The following is a 16107-nucleotide window of genomic DNA, read 5'->3' as shown; positions in this document are numbered from 1 at the left end:
CTTCTGTATTTCAATGTTTTTTCCCGAGGGATTTCTCCAGCGTGGTTAAAATCTCAATATCTTTAGCTGCTAAAAGCTTCTGGTTATTTAACAAATGGTGGGCAGCAGCCCTTTGTGTACCTGCGGCACAGCAGCAGGGTTTTCTGCTCTGCAGCTAACCTCTCCTCTGGGAGCTCTGGGGTGGGAATGGCTGCATGTTCACTGACTGTCTAAGTGGGCTGTGCTTCAGCAGGGAAATTGAGTAGTGGGTGTCGTAACCTAGAATGAATCAAGTACGTTTTTGTTTTGTTTTGTTTTTCTTGAATTTACTACTGAAGATTAAAATCCTGTTGAAGAGAGTTGGGCAGAAGGACATAATTCTTCCCTTGCTGCCAGGAGAGTTCATCAGCCCCTCTTCTGGATAGAAATGTTATTCACTGGATGATGAAAAGTAGGAACATGTATTGCAGCAGGAAGGTGACTAGTACCTTTTCTTTGATTTCTCCTCTGTGCATTGCCCCACAAACATTTAGAAAAGAAGTAAGGACCCTGAGTGCTGGATAATGGGAGCCTAGTGGAGGGAGATGGAGCTGGTCCTGAGGAACCAACAGAGGGAGGTAGAGGCCCAGCAGAGCTGTAGCATTGAGTGATGAGCTGTGGGCTCAGGAGGGACTTGCTGGACTTGGAGAGTTATAGCTGACAGGAGCACAGGCTCTTCTAAGGAGTTTGAAACTCTTCATAGAATTCATATCATATTTTTGAGCGTTTGGCAGCGTTGCAGCAAGGGTGATAGAGGAGACCAGAATGACAGCAACCTCTTTGGGCAAGAGGCAGAAATGTGTTAAATGCTGAGGTGGACTTGAGAAGGAGAATCTGAAAGAACATCAGGAAATTTCCAGGTACCAAAGAGGATGCAATGAAACAGGTAAGTTGCTTTTTCCATAGAACTGACTTCTCTCACATGATCTGCTTTATGTTGTGGGTAGCCGTTCATCCCACATGATGGGGTCCACTGTCATTTTTAAGTATTTTTCCACTTCTACTTTACCCATGAACTGGTTGTTTTCATTCTCTTGTCTGCAGAGTGCCAAATTTAAAAATCTGAAATCATATTTAGTACCAAAATATGCTTCTCATCCTTACTGTGCCACAAGAGTTTTTAAAAAAAAATAGTCACGAGAGCAGGTTGACTGTAGTTTTCAGTTCACTCAAAAGCTATTGGACATTAATGCTACACTGGTCTCAGCAAGACTTTATTTGCAGAATAAGAACAAAATATACAGTATTTTCATATGAGAAAATATTTCTATAAAGATATGTAAACAGTACATGTAAATGAGAATATAAATATTACAAAATAACTTGCATTTATCTTTATTGCTTAATTTAACCCCTGACATGTTAGGTAACTGCTGCCCTGTGTTGGTACAGGCCTGCACATGATTATTGGTATTTCTGGACGTGCAAACAGAACTGCAATACGTGTGAATGATAAACACCAATGCTTAAAATTAAGTACAACTCCTAAAAAGTTATTGTTTTGTTTTGTTTTTTTTTAGAGCAAGGCTTGAAATTGTTTCACTGAACTAAAACTGAGCTGTTTGGGCTAGTGGCTTTTAGGTATACGTTTCCTTAAAGTCTCATGTTTTATTGTCCTCTGTCTCACTTGATGCCTTCATCCTTCTATGGTTATGATGACCTTACATTTCTGCTAAAGATTTGAAGGCATCCTGTTTTTCTCATTAGCCTTAATCTGCAATTTTATGTATAATTGATGAAAAACTAAAAAACGTAATTAAAATCCTACATATTATATCTAATGTATAACATGCTTGAAGGAATGGCAAAATTGCACTTTATTTTACCAGAAGGAAAAAAAAAAAGTTGGTAGATGGTCCAAACCAAGCATTTTATTCCTTTCTTCCTCAGAGATGAAATTTGCTGCTGTTAACTATCTCATTAATGCACCACTATGTCAGTGCGTATCAATCTCAACCAGCTTCCACTGGGTGAAATCGTTGTATGTCCACTATATTGAGTTCTGCCACAATAAATTAATCTGCTTCAGTGCTATTGCAGTGTTGGGGCTCAGCTATGTAAGCAAGCAGCTGGTGTTTGCCTGGTTTGCAGCATCACAAGGGGTGAAGAGGAGGTGGCTTTGTAGGTGCCAAGATTCCTGTTGTAACATCCAGACCCAGCTGAGGATAGTATTGGTCTTTGTTGATTTTTGATATACTGTGGCCAGATTAACATGGTTAAATGGAGGGAAGGAGAATGGGTTCATATTCCATGAAATTAAATATAAACCAGGATCTAGATTGTCTTACAAGCAACCCTGAGCTAAAAAGTGCTTGTTTCAGCTTCATTTTTGAGCAGACAATGATATGTTTCTATTGTTTAACACTTTCAATATTTTGTGTTGGCCATTATGCATTTATGACTGCCTTACAAAACAATTCTTTTAGTACTATAAATTCAAACAGCAGGGTTTTGTGGAACTCTCCTGAAATACTCCTCCTAGGCAGCTTTCCTCATACCTGCAGGATGATGAAAAAGAAGACTGTCAGGACTACTGTGTTCACATTAAGTGTCATGTGTTGACTTATCCCCTGATGCAACTTCATATCAACGTTCATATTGTGTCCTCATGAACACAGATAGATATGAGCCTGGAGCCTGTTTGAAAACCAGGGAAGAGAAGCCAACTCCCCTTAATATTAAATTGAGCTATAGTATTCTCATTCAGGCATTTTCAGGAAATAATTAATGCCCCATACTGGAAAGAGCATTAAAAATGTGAAAATGCTCTGCCACACAGCAAGAGTCAATAATAGTTTCTAAACCCTAGCAGCTGTGATGGACTGTAGTTAAAATATTCTTTTTTAATTACAAAGACTGGAAATTGTAATTTAGAGAAGGTAGCCAAAATCAAGTACCTGGGAAGGTTTAGGGAAATATACATGCAGTTAGTAACAAGATCACTATTACCTGTTAGCCTGAATCTCTCAAGCAGAGGAATAAAACTGTGAAGTATGCTCCGAATTCGGTACACTAATGGCGAAAACACACACATTTTCAAGGTAAGTCAGATATAAAAATAATACACAAACAGTAAAAACCAAACCCTGACACTAGCACTATTAAAGAACTAAGATTACTGTTTAAACAAAGTGTTTCTATGCTATCATTAACAGTGACAAGGGTGACTCCAGACAGAACCGTCCACAACATACCAAGCACAGCAGGCACAAGCCTAAGTAGCCTTTTTTCCTCAGTTCAAAAGCCATGACTTGCTGTCTCTTTCCTTTGAGAGCCCTATGGAGTGCCAAGAATCTCCATTTTATATAATTCTTAGTAGCTGCCATCATCCGGGTTCTGCTGAGATCTGGTCCTCAGGGCACTCAGCTGCCTCTGTCCCGGGGGAACAAATGGCAGCCTGAGCGCACAGCACCTTAAAGGGCTTATCTGTGAAGACTGCCTTGCTGCTAAAATTGTATGTTGTCATGGCAACTTAGCATTCAGCCACTGCTGCAGAAAGAGGTGACTCAGGGTCTTGTGATCATTGAGAACGAAAAATGAGTCAACATCTCCCTTCAGCGTCACAGAGGCGCATTTGTCTCCCACTACAATGTGTAATGGTGAATTGCAGGACATCGAAGGGGTGATTTAAAGGGTCTCAGCACTAGCCATGTTTTAGACTTGTGTGGTTAAGTGACTATGTGAACTTGTGTCCTTAGTGTTGGTACAGAGCTGGCTGCTGTAGATACTTACCTAGCCCAAAGTATATCCCAGTGGTTTCCAGGGAGGCAAAGGTGATTAAACCAATTCCAAGAGAAATTGTCCAATCTAAGGCAAAGAAATAAGAGTTTGGCTTTGCTCATTTTCTGGCAAACACCACTTTATCCTTCTGCTGAAATCTTGCCTTACCTTTGTAGTAGTAGTAGCAAATTAGTAAAGCTCCAATTCCAAAGCAAAGAATGACAAAATGAAAAAACTCATCTGAAATACAGAGGGGAAATTAGGTCACAACTGCACACAAGGCTCCCCTAATACACGTTAAGTTACATTGTATCATTGAATAAACTGTACTTCAATGAGAGATGTCTCATACACTAGATTCAACTGCAAAATGCACAAGTTGTGTGTTTTGTCATATGACAAGCCTTGGTGACCTTCACTGAGAAGGCTTGATGAACATCTACAAACTACTCCTATTGGGGAAAAAAGAGTTTTGGAGCCATAGATCTTATTCTTGGTCTAAGGCTCTATGGGTTTCACCATCAGCTGAAATTAAAAAGAAAACAATTACCATCCTTTCGTATGCCCATCCACCGTACTGTCCAATGAGGGTGAGTATTTTCGGTCTCATGTTCTACAAGAAAGAAATGTCTTTTATTGCCATGCAACTCTGAAATTAAAAGGTTTTATGTTTCTTTCCCTCTTTGTATACAAAATTGATTCTCAGAGTGGAATATATTAAGAATTGTTCAGAGGAAAGAGATGTAAACCTTTCAGAAAGATCAAATTAGCAATTTTAAAATTGTTCCTCAAACTACTTTCCAAATAGCCTGTAGCAGCTGTAAAAAATAGCATCATTGGATAGTTGTATTAACAACACACAATTGCTTTTAAAGCACTCCGGGTCTTTTCTATTGAGTCTGGGGCAATCTAGTCTCAGAAATGCAGTAGGGAAGTAAAGCAGTAGTACAAGGGAGCTTCAGTTTGATTCTTGATGTCACAGCTACACTAATGGATAGGAGTACTGTCGGTCTATCTACTGAAGTCTGATGTTGAAGTATTTCTGCGTCCCCCAAATTAAGAACTGCAGTAGCTGACCCTTATAGGTACCTAAATATATTGATAGAGGAAAAAAAGCATAAGAAACCAGCTCAATATTTTTAGAGGTCTAAATACAAGGCAAGGCTTTTTGCGCTAGTCTTGTGAGCAGAATTACCAAATTCTGTTTTCTCCAATTGTCTCATTGAAAGTCAGAGTTGAGTATTTTATCAGATTTCTAATGACATGTTCAAAGTAGAAGGATGTTTTTGTTTGCTGAGTGCTTGAGAAGACCTCTAGGCAGTCTGCAGCGTATAAGGGAGTTGATTCACCACAAGTTTTAGATGCTGATTTCACTTGCATTAGGCTGTGCATCCAGGCAACCACTGCCTGGCAGTAAATTTCATTTTATCTAATGATGTAACAGGAGAGTAATGAAAAATAACCTCAAAACTCTAAAGTGAGCTACAAAATTCTGTCGTTGTGCTTCTGAACCATGTAGCAACTCAACTTTGCAGAAGAAATCTGTCTTGGGTTACCTGATACTGGACCCATTTTAGCTTTTGATTCTTTGAGAATTCTGGATTGATCAAGTTCTGGTTTGGGGACAAACTCAGTAATTTGATCATTAATGTTAACGTAGTATGGCATTATTCTGACTTGCAATTGTTCCTCTGTCTGCGTAGGAAGATCTATAGTCATAGAATTTATCAGAACATCAGTTCATACCTACCATGTGTTTGTTCTATATTACACTGCCTCCTAAAGGCAATAGTCCCACTGTAACTTTGTATCATGGAATGACTTGCAGTGTTTCTCTTATCACAGCATTACAAATGCATTTTAATATCTATTCTTAAATTTCTACTTTTTGTTTACAAAGTATCTAGGCAATAAGGAGCTGGTATAGCTACCATCACTAAGTAGAACTGAATACCAAAAGACAGCAGTCACAAGAAAAACTTGTTTGCTTGTTTGTATTTACCATCTGCAATTGAATCTTCTCTTCTGGTAATTTCTGAAAAGAAGCATAGTTTTATTATTTCTGATGGTAACAACTCTCACATGCTGTTTAACACCATTAGCAGGATTAGCAAGCAAGGCAAGTATTCTATTTTGTGACTTAGTTTAGACAAAACAATGCTAGAAAGTGCTAGGAAAGTGATGACGTTCAAAAGAAGCCGAAGAACAACCACCAGTAAAAACACCTATTTACAGTAATGCCAGGTGAAATAGCTGGGCAGTATGTGCCTGATGGTCTCTCTGTTAATATTTAATTGCTAAAACTGAAGTTGGTACCAGGCAGAGCCAGAACCAAGAGCTATGTTTGCAAGTCGCCTAAACATTTCCAATACAGTAGACACGGTGTCCCACACTAGCTAAATATTTTCAGTGGCTTGGTCTAGTGTACTGAACTAATCTAGAACTGAAGCAACAAAGGCCAGGGTGAGAGGTGGGACATGCCAACTGGAAAATCACTGTGATCCCTTCTGCACCTGCGGGGAGAACAGTGTATTACATACACTCCTTGAGGTTTTACATAGCTCCTTGGTGACAGTTAACTCAAAAAATCTCCTCTAGGGATTATGCTGCAACTTGCACCTTCTTCCCAATTCTTTCCTCATCTGAAATGGTCCAAGTTACAACAGCTCTTCCCCACTTCACAGGAAAAAAATGGTTGAACAGGTCTCCTCTCAGAAAGACCAGTCTGCTTGGTTCTCTGCCTCTCCTAGCTAACAAAGGTAGAATTTGCCTGGGAGCGGGAGGGATGAGGTTGATAATTTGATCAAGCTATTGCAGATTTCCTCCTAGGGGCTCTTTACATCTGTTCTGCTGCTGCTCAGTAGTTCCTGATAGAAAGCAACATGTCTTCAGAGTGTGGCAGTCTGTTCAAGCCTCTCAGCTGGCACTGTTTTTGTTTCCTATCACTTGGCCTTCAGCTAGCATCACTGTTGGAGTGTGCTCTGCACTCTGAGCAAACTGAGGGAGACTTTCAGAACTGAGTATCACCAGCTGCCAGAAACGAGGTTCCAGCTCCCGCACAATCTTGCATCCCCATTCAGCAGGGCGCAGAGGGCTGAAGGGAATACTGAAAACTGCCTCGCTGTCTTGAGCAAGACTGAAGGGTTGCCCAATAGCATTGCTGGGTTTTCCACTAAATAGGATGACAACTCCTGTGAGCTGATCCTATGTCAGCAGGCCTACAAGAAAAAAAAAGGGGGGGGTGGGGGAGCTAATCTGCTAGAACTCCTTTTTACAAATCACATGCTATCACAAGCTTGCAACAAAACATGTATACCATGCCCAGATATTCCACCAGGCTAACAGAAAACCTGATGGATTTACAGCCAAAAACTTATTTTTAATACACTAAGAATGTCAGAAAGAAAAAAATGCAGTTATAAGGTCTTATTGCCTGCAGGATGAGGTTATTATCTGGGAACACTTACCTGAATCTCTGTAGGGAACAACCTCTGATGGCATACCTAAAATATTATGTGAAGATGACATAGATTGGTATCTGTAATGAATGTGCTTATCTTGCTGCCAGCCCTAACCCATGCAACCATACTGAAGCTAGTGGGGTTGTGTAGATGTGACAAGGGAGATACCAACTCCTACTCTTTAAGAACAGCAGGTCTGTTGTGGGTTATGCAGTTCAGTATCTAAGGGAAATATGGAGTATTAACCCCCCATATTTCATCTCAAACAATAGCTGGAGTCAGGAAGAATCAGATTCTTGTGAGACAAATCAGATCTCCTAATGTTAATTTAAATGAGCTGCTCTTATATCTGGGGTGAGATCAATTAAATACAAATTAAATGATTAAACCCCTAAGTTGTTTTTTTTTTTTAAATCCATGGTTCAATACCACAAGCTGATAGCTGTGTGTTGACACAACACCTCTCTTTATCTGCCTTGTACTTATATTCCAGTTTTTCCTTTGGAAGGAAAGGAAAAGCCTCAGCACTGAGATCCAAGGAGTGGTCCCAATCGATGACCTCCATTGTTTGCCAAGGGTGGAAAGCAAACCCTGTAAGTAGTGGCTGTGACAGATGCTTTCAAAAAGTCTTGTTGCATTTCAGTGGCAGCTGTCTGTGCAAACCCGGGCAGCAGCAGTTCTCCTACAATGGTAGATTTTGCTGTTGTGGTTCAATTGTAGCCGTAGGGCATAGTTAAGCAATGCCCTAGCTAGCTTCTTTTTGTAGGAAACACCTTTCCTACAGCCAGATTTTAACTGGTCATTTTCTTACGTCTAAAACTGCCTATGGAGTGTTCATGTACCTTTGTTTAGAAGTCAAACCATAGAATGCCAGAAATTATTCATTTTCTGTTTTACGTTGGTTGTCCCTAGGAAAAAAAAAAATAATGCTGTTGTCATTTTGTCCCACCTCCAAGTAATTGGCCTTCAGTCTTCTGTCTTCCTAAATCTTCCCCGTCACTGTCTGGATAGAGAAAGTGTTTTTGTTTTTTTATCAGATTAAAGAAAAATGTGCCAGCAATATCAAAAATAACAGCACTATAGTCTTTTGCTCATAATATATGTATGGCTGTGAAATGTGTAAGTAAAAATGAAGGCTTTGAAATGCAAGCATCATTATTAGTTGCTTTTGCCTCACAGCTCTCTCTAAGCCTGGCTGAATAGGAGAAAAACAATAAAATCTGATGATGGAATGAATTGTATAGAAAGGTGTAGCAAGAAACTTCTTATTTTAAACACAGATACATCACTAACACTGCTAACTAGTTTTAAATTTTTATTTCTAATTACAATTCATTTCTTTCTAATCGTCTTTTGGCTTTCTGTGACAGAATAAGCCAGTATCAACATATTAGCATTCTCTCTTCCATGTTGTGTATCATTTCCTTAGTCTCTGATTTTCCATGAATGAAATAGACTCATGGCAACCAAAACCATGACCTTTGATAACACTGTTCATGATTGCTATTAAGGAAAGAAATGCTAGGAAGTGGTTACAGCATTGTCAGCTACTGCTGTATGTTGAATATTATTGCTTCCTGCTGTAGCACAGGCTTTGGCTAGAACATAAACCCCATGAAGATCATAACAATTATGATCTTATATTTGGAAATGAATCTTGAAGCAGCTTTCAACATTTCTGAAACCCCCAACTTCCACAACAGCAGGAGGCAGCCACTATTTTGTTTATAAGGAATCTAGAGACAGTAATTATTTTGTCATCTATTTTGCAGTTTCTTACTTTTTTCTGAGTTACACAGAATTGCTACTGAATTGCTGCAAGTCTCCTGTGTGAATCTCCTTTGAACACATAATCAGACTAAAATATGTGTAAGGGAAAAATAAAATCCTTTTTACCTTGTGGATCTTCATCTACGGACTCATGGGATGAGTCGTCAGCCTTCTTATCCCCTTGTGAAAGCATGAGATTTCTTTCCAGTCTCTTTAGGAGTTTTAATTTCTCATCTGATGTGATAGGTAGAGAAAATATATACATATTTGAAACAATTACTTCCATTTTCTCTCTTTTACAATCATAGGCTACCAGTGTTTCAAGATGCTGTATTTAAAGGTTGTCTGTCAGGAAATTAGATTTATTTCAGCTGTGCTTTTCATACTACAAAGCATTACAAATGAAAACATCATGACACTGTTAAACTTTCTTAAATGGCTGCAGCAGGTGCCTACGGTCTCACATTCTAGGTTTTAATTTATTGATAATGCTACCCCGGTGAAATTTCCCACTCCCTGAAGCAACAGCATCTGCAGCTGAAAGGTGCTTTAGCTGAAGAATAGCTGCTCACCACTTCCTGGGCTACTTCTCCCTCCACAACTGTGATTTCTGTGGGGTTCCCTGGGGTTATGCCGCAGTACCAGCACCCTCTTGTGGCATAAAAGTAGAACTCTCGAAGTCAGTTAGGCCAGTTCACCTGGGAGGAGAAATTTGGAGGATGCTGACTCCTGGGCCAGGCAGTAAATTGCTCCTGGCTTGTGTGGCTGCAATTGTAGGTGATTCTTAGCAGCTTTATATTCACCTCTGTGCGTCTCTCCATTATTAGTTTGGACATACACAGTAACACAATTCCCCCCAGCTGTTGGTGCAGCTAACTACAAGGGTGGGAAGGGGTCCCTGCCATGACTACCACTCCTGCTCTTTAACACAAGCTCAAAACAAGGTTGTCCTCCAGGCTGTGCAGTCTACCCCTTCATGACCACATTTCAACATGGCAGAAACAGGAGAAGGAGATGTTTAGATGTAGAGCTTAGGGATATGGTTTAGTGGGGACTGTTAGTGTTAGGTTAGAGGTTGGACTCGATGATCTTGAGGTCTCTTCCAACCTAGAAATTCTGTGATTCTGTGATTCCTTGAGACTGCCCAGTTAAATTTGGGGTCATCTTAAGTGAGTGCTGCTTTATGATGTATTAAAGACAATTAATGATACTATGAGCCCTGTGGAACTGCACTTAGTTTTTTAATGCACAACAGGGCAAATGAGAAGTGTAGCAGAAGCTGTTTGTATCTTGATGCCAGGCTCAGCACCCTGATTTGTATCTTCCATCTGCTCCTTTACTTAGTGCTGCACATCCTGCTAGGGAAATTTGCAACAATATTGACAGTATCTCAACTCTGATTTCTTACCACTGTGGAAGCTCAGAGAGGTCCAGACTGCCTTCGTAACTGTTCAGGCAAAAAAGCATGCTGCCTATCACTAATCCAGTTAGGAAAAACTGGGGGACCACTTTAGGTCACAGAAATTTCTTAGGAATCATCACCCCAGACGAGGTTTCCTTTCTCTTTAAGTGAACAAGTTTGTTTTTATCTCCCCCCTTAAGAAGTGAATTCAAACTAAAGTTCTGTCTATCTGTGGCTCCCATTATCACCATACCTGTGTTTTCTAGGATGTATTTCTAGACATTTTAATCTTTCACTAATAATCACTGCCAAGAATATATCAGTTTTGCAACTGGTGTCACGTCCCACAAGCACTGCAGTGATTTTAACAAACAGGTGAAGGGCAACCAGGTAGGGCTCACCGTTTCTCTTGGAACTGGGCAGCTGCTGATACACAGATGGGTTGGTACTCTTCAGCAAGAGGTAAAAAACAACCATTGCCCTGACGCCTTTTGTCTGTATGGCTTTCAAGCAGGCTGCACAGCCCCCAGGCAGGACACTGCATCTCTTGAGGAGCTGAGAGAAAGATGAGTAAATAGTAAATAGTCCTTCCAATAAAACACAGCATGTGTGAACAGATCCTGCTATGGAAATGAATGTAGCTCACTCCATCTGTGGGAAATGTTATCCGCCCCTGCTATATGAGGGGAAAGTTAGGAATAAAGGCTAAAGTCAAAGATGAGAAGAACACAAACTGTGTCAACTGTGAAAGAACTGGGATGTTCAATAGCTAACTATTTAAAGAGCTGGAGAAATACAGGTATAGGGCCTGAAAATGGACATGCAATCTCTACAGTATCTTACAGCAAAACTCCTCTAACGGGCCTGCCTAGGAAAAAAGGGAGCCGGACAGGTCCTGAGGAATACATATAAAATCAGCTCTGCTGGATAGTTATTTTTTCCATGTGGAAAACGATGAAGTGAAAGTCTAATTTATGTAAGTGCTCTTTTATGCCATTTAGTGTCTTTTATGCCATTTAGATATCTTTTTAAACATACCAGAAAATGGTCTTTATGTTCCTTCTCTCCAAAATATATCAGAGAAGTATATCTGTAGAACTATGCATTACAAAAAAAAAGAATGCACGTTTCTTCATTAACTTACATTGTTCTTTTCTTCAGTATTCAGGATAGGTGGGTCAGTGGTGGCTAAACATTTTACAAGGGATTCCCAGAAAGACTGGTTCATTTTCTCATGATTCTCCAAGTAATCATCATCAGCAGTGAAAGCCCCCTGGAAAACGTCTGGAGGAAAAACAAGTAAGTTACTGCGCAGAAGTGGAAGTGGGTTGTGTGGTAGTGTTCCCCTCCAGCTCAGTGTAGGTGTGGTGACAGACAGACTCCGCAGCATGTTGTCTTATAGGAAAGAGAGTAGTGCTGTATCACATAAAGCAATATGGTCTACCAGAAATTGGTAGAAAAATGTCAATAGTCCATACAAATGAGTGTGGTGCTGCTGCCTCCGTAAAAGAAGCAGGGGAAGTATTACTAACTATTTATGTAGCAGGCGTTTATCCTGATTATGCTATTTGACAAATAAGGAATTGAGGCACAATAATACAAAGGGATGGATACCTAAGACCTAGGGTTTTCTACATACTGTTAGGCGTTTAATGCACAGCAAAATCCCCTTCATGCATCTAAATTCACATAAGGATGTGGCAAGGTCAGATGAGAAGCCTGTGGAAAATGGACGTGCAATGGACAGGGAACTGACTGCTGGTCTGCTTGCAAGCAAGGAGAAGATGTATGGAGCATGTTTTCAGAACAAACTAGTCTCACTGACTCAGTCTAGCAAAAAATGTTGCATAGTGTAAATGAGCAGATGCTTTGACCTTGGCATGTTACCCCTACCTTGCTGTTCTTCAGTAAGTTCTGGGAATGGGCCATTCAAGTTCTCCATTGCTGTACCTGTTCCAAAGGGAAGTAAAAGCAGATGTTATTTCGAAACAGATCAGTCTGACCTTGTCTGTTTTTCTGTCTTACACTTGATTTCCTGCAAACATCTCTATCTCTAGGCACTCAGTTTTGAAATCACTTGTTGCAGTGCAAGTTTCACGTCATGACTCATTTACCCTCCCAGGACCCATTCTCAAATCCTGAATGAGTCTTGCTGAGCTGGCCTTTGGTTGTTAAGAAAGAACAAAAGTCTCATCATCATGAGTAAAACCGAAAGAAGCCTGACTCGATCCTTCACTTTTTTTTTTTAAACTACCAAGGTATCTAATTAACTTTTTGCCGATGATGTGAGTAACTTAATAGGCACTATTCCATTCACAAAACAGAACAATTATTTATTACCTCTGACATCTTCATACTTAAAATATGACAGTCAGGGAGAATAGTAAAAAATAGTTCATATGAGAAAACAGCAAGATTTTGAATTCTTGTCTTGCAGAAGACTTTGATACTTCAACGTCTGTTCTTCCCAATTGTCATGAAAGGAAATTTCGACTAATTTTAGATTTATGAATTGAAAATTAAGTGTCCATCCCAGCAAGTTTCTTGTTGACCATAGAAACAAAGTATTCTGACATCCCCAAAATGCAATGTTTCCTTTTCGTTTGCTAAACTCACCTTGGAAATTTTGTTTTGAAGCTGCTTTATTCTGATGATGTATTTTTTGTCGTGCTTGGGGTTCTGAACACAGTTGCCTCCACCTACTGTGGTCCAGGCATCCTGAACTAACTCCATCTCCCCATTTCAGCTATAACAGCTGTTATATTGAGAGATATGAAAGAAGACTTTTCGCAAGCCTAAAACACAGTTTCCACTATGCAAGGCACAATAGGAAAATGCTGTGTGTACACCCTCACATTTTCTTACAGTATGGCTTTCGGGTCCATTCAACAAAACACTTTAAATCAACAAGTTTAAAAACAAAGTCTTTCCGTTAAATTTTTCAGATGGAAAACTGATGTTTTTCTATGGGCAGTTTCAATTACCACCATCAATCATAAAAACATTCCAATACAAAATCTAAAACAGGTTCAGTTGATATCTTGAGAAGGGTGGCATAAAACACACAAAAACATCTTAATTTTCTAAATGGAACAGGTTGCTAGAGTGTTAGTTCTTAGACAGAGGACATCAAACACCAACAGATTCCGAAGTAGCCATAAAAGCCATCCCTTCTTTAGAACCAGGGCTGGGGTCTCCAATTTTTGGTATGTTTGCGATTGTGGGAGCTTCCTTCTTTCCTAGACTGCTAGTGTTTTTCAAATGAAGAGGTCCTTAGTTGGATACTCTTTTTAGCCATTGGTTTGCCGTTTGGCTCTGGGAAAGCTTCATAACCTCTTCAATCACTTTAAAAGGTTAAGCCCAAAAAACTGCTTACCTACCTGCCAGGTGTACTGTGAGGAAACAAACACTTAATATTTTAAGGACACTTCAAAATTATTCCTAATGAGAAGTCTGTAAAAAACAACGTTTGCAAGGGTAGATAATACCTTTTATTAAACCACCTAATATACCTGGAAAAACTTGTTTGTTTTTTTTGGAAAAACAAGCTTTGAACTCCATCCATTAATCTAATAAAAGTTATTACCTCTCCTACAAACCTTGCCTGACTGATAGCCTCCGCTGCCTGAGCTGTTGAGCAGCGCTGTGTGACAGTGGCTGGCACTGTAAGACTGTGAGCACCCGATAGAGAATGCAGGAAACTCATCTGTCCTCACTGTGTGGTGAAGCAACAGCTGATGCTGAAATACCGGAACCCAGCATACCACACCCTGGACAAACTCGTTCTCAGCCACACTACAAGGGACATAATTTCTGTGCAGTTATGTATCTCCAGAAATGTTTTTCAGCCTTTTTCAGTATCTTTCCTGCCTTCTTATTTAGTCAGCTTAAATGCTGTAAGTGTCTGCTTTTGTTCACTAGATCTGTTTGTGGACTGTGGGGTTGAAACACTAGGCCTAAAGGAACAAAATGACTTGCAGTATGAACACTGCCTTTATGACTATGAAGTGCATTTTGTATTTAAAACTATCCATAGTTTTACTGTAGAGTGAGACTGAGGGGGATTGACTTAGGGGCTCTCAACATCTGGTTATGGCCACTTTCATTGGCACATTCAAGGCATGCTGCCCTTCCTGTGCCACAAGCCTCTCATAGCGGCCGCCTCTCGCTGGCTTTGTGTCACCGCAAAGACAAAGGGAGGGGGTAGGCACTGACAGGTCTGTGCTGCCATACACAACGGAAGAGCAGATAACAACACCGAAGGCAGAGGAGGCATGGTCAGCTTCATGTGCTGCCAGACTGACTTCCAATAGAACTATTTGTTTGTTGACCCAAATGACATAACTGCCCAGCTGTACCCACAGCAGAAATGCATTTGGCTGGCAGACACGTGCATGCCCCTGTCCGGGCGGCTGGATGCCAGCTCTCTGCTCAGGCAGGTACCACCAGAGGGTCCGGGAGCAGCCACAGCCTGACGCAGGCTCCCCTTGTACGCCTCCAGCATGCTGAGCCCAGCTGCCCACCACACTGTGGGACTGAGGGAGTCAGGTGCCTAATTTATGTTAGGCTGAGGGCAATTAATACCCCTGTGGCTCTTCTGGAAAGAAAATCAGATCTAAGGAAAGGAGAAGGCTTGCCATTTAATTATTGTGTGTATTAAAAGCAATGCAGTTGATTATACCTGACACCAAAAGCAGGATGATGGCACACCGTACTGGCCTTGCAGCCTGGCCACCAGCTCCCCGGGGAACACTGTGACCAACAGACCTCACCTGGCTTTCCCCAGAGCCCATGAGGAGTTAACTGCAGTGAGGTCTTTTTGACGAGTTAAGTGTAAAATTTGTGTGCAGCATCATGCTCCCTGATACCGAGAGAGAAAGTTATCTGCCAGATGCAACAACTTTTTTCTGTTTAATTGCTGAAATATAGGAGTGAAATTGTTCGCTGGGATAGCAGAAATTGTGACTACAATAACACAAGAACACCTCAAGACAAAGACCATCTAATACTAAAACTGTTCACTTTGAAACTACCCCTATAATTCCTTTTAAATTACATGCAGATACCAAATCCTGCTCAAGTTTGCTTTTGAACATCCACTCCCCCACAGCAGTCCCACCAGACCCCACGCGGTACCCCTGTATGCCTCAGGCTGGTTCCATGGAAACTGGTGGCTGCGAGGCCTCAGCAGGTGAGCCCAAACCTCCTGTCCCTTCAGCCTGAAGCGGCTCCAGCCAGTGCCACCAGCGGGACACTGGTACGGGGACCCGACAGGCATCTCCACAACCCCTGGGGCCGTGCCCACTGTGCGCTCCGATCTCACCTGGCGTGTGCTTCTCCTGCAGCCCCAAGGGGAGACGGCGAACGCCTCAGAAACTGGATGAGCTGGTGCTTGTCCTCTGAGTAAAGTCAAAACGAGTCTCCTTGGCGTGAAACGGGTAAAAAGGGGAAGTGGGGGCAAGGATTGCCCAGAGGATTATATATATACGTATGTGTATATATATGTATGTGTGTGTTCATAAATGTGTGTGTCTATAATATATATTTGTGTATATATATGTAAGCATATGCGTGTGTGTATATATATATATATATATATATATATATATATATACATACACACACACACCCACGAGGGGCCTGTCCGGCAGCCCGCCCCAAGGCCGCCGAGGTGCGGAACAGCCCCGCCGCCCGGCGCCTCAGGAGCCCGGCGCAGCTCCCGGGGCCGCCCCTCGG

At 41.1% G+C, this 16107-nt stretch overlaps 1 protein-coding gene across 2 annotated transcripts; it reads right to left on the bottom strand.

Moving 5' to 3' along the window:
• Positions 1-1211: 1211 nt before the first annotated feature.
• On the bottom strand, positions 1212-16063 carry TMEM40 (transmembrane protein 40). 2 transcript variants are annotated; one of them, XM_068694021.1, is made up of 13 exons: positions 15695-16061; positions 12265-12321; positions 11516-11655; positions 10773-10926; positions 9096-9203; positions 8149-8202; positions 7206-7241; positions 5741-5773; positions 4289-4351; positions 3907-3978; positions 3751-3825; positions 2968-3030; positions 1212-2516 (listed from the first exon to the last, which is right to left on the bottom strand). In XM_068694021.1, the coding sequence occupies exons 2-13, from the start codon at positions 12311-12313 to the stop codon at positions 2497-2499; spliced, it is 867 nt and encodes a 288-aa protein (XP_068550122.1). In that variant the 5' UTR covers positions 12314-12321; positions 15695-16061; the 3' UTR covers positions 1212-2496. The 2 variants fall into 2 exon arrangements, with proteins under 2 accessions (XP_068550122.1, XP_068550123.1); XM_068694022.1 differs by lacking the exon at positions 7206-7241 and having other exon boundaries at positions 15695-16063.
• Positions 16064-16107: the final 44 nt, after the last annotated feature.

This window comes from Anas acuta, chromosome 11, assembly GCF_963932015.1.
Source record: "Anas acuta chromosome 11, bAnaAcu1.1, whole genome shotgun sequence".
NCBI classification, from domain to species: Eukaryota; Metazoa; Chordata; class Aves; order Anseriformes; family Anatidae; genus Anas; species Anas acuta.
The sequence above is the reverse complement of the archived record's forward strand: the minus strand, read 5'-3'. Positions and strand labels throughout refer to the sequence as shown.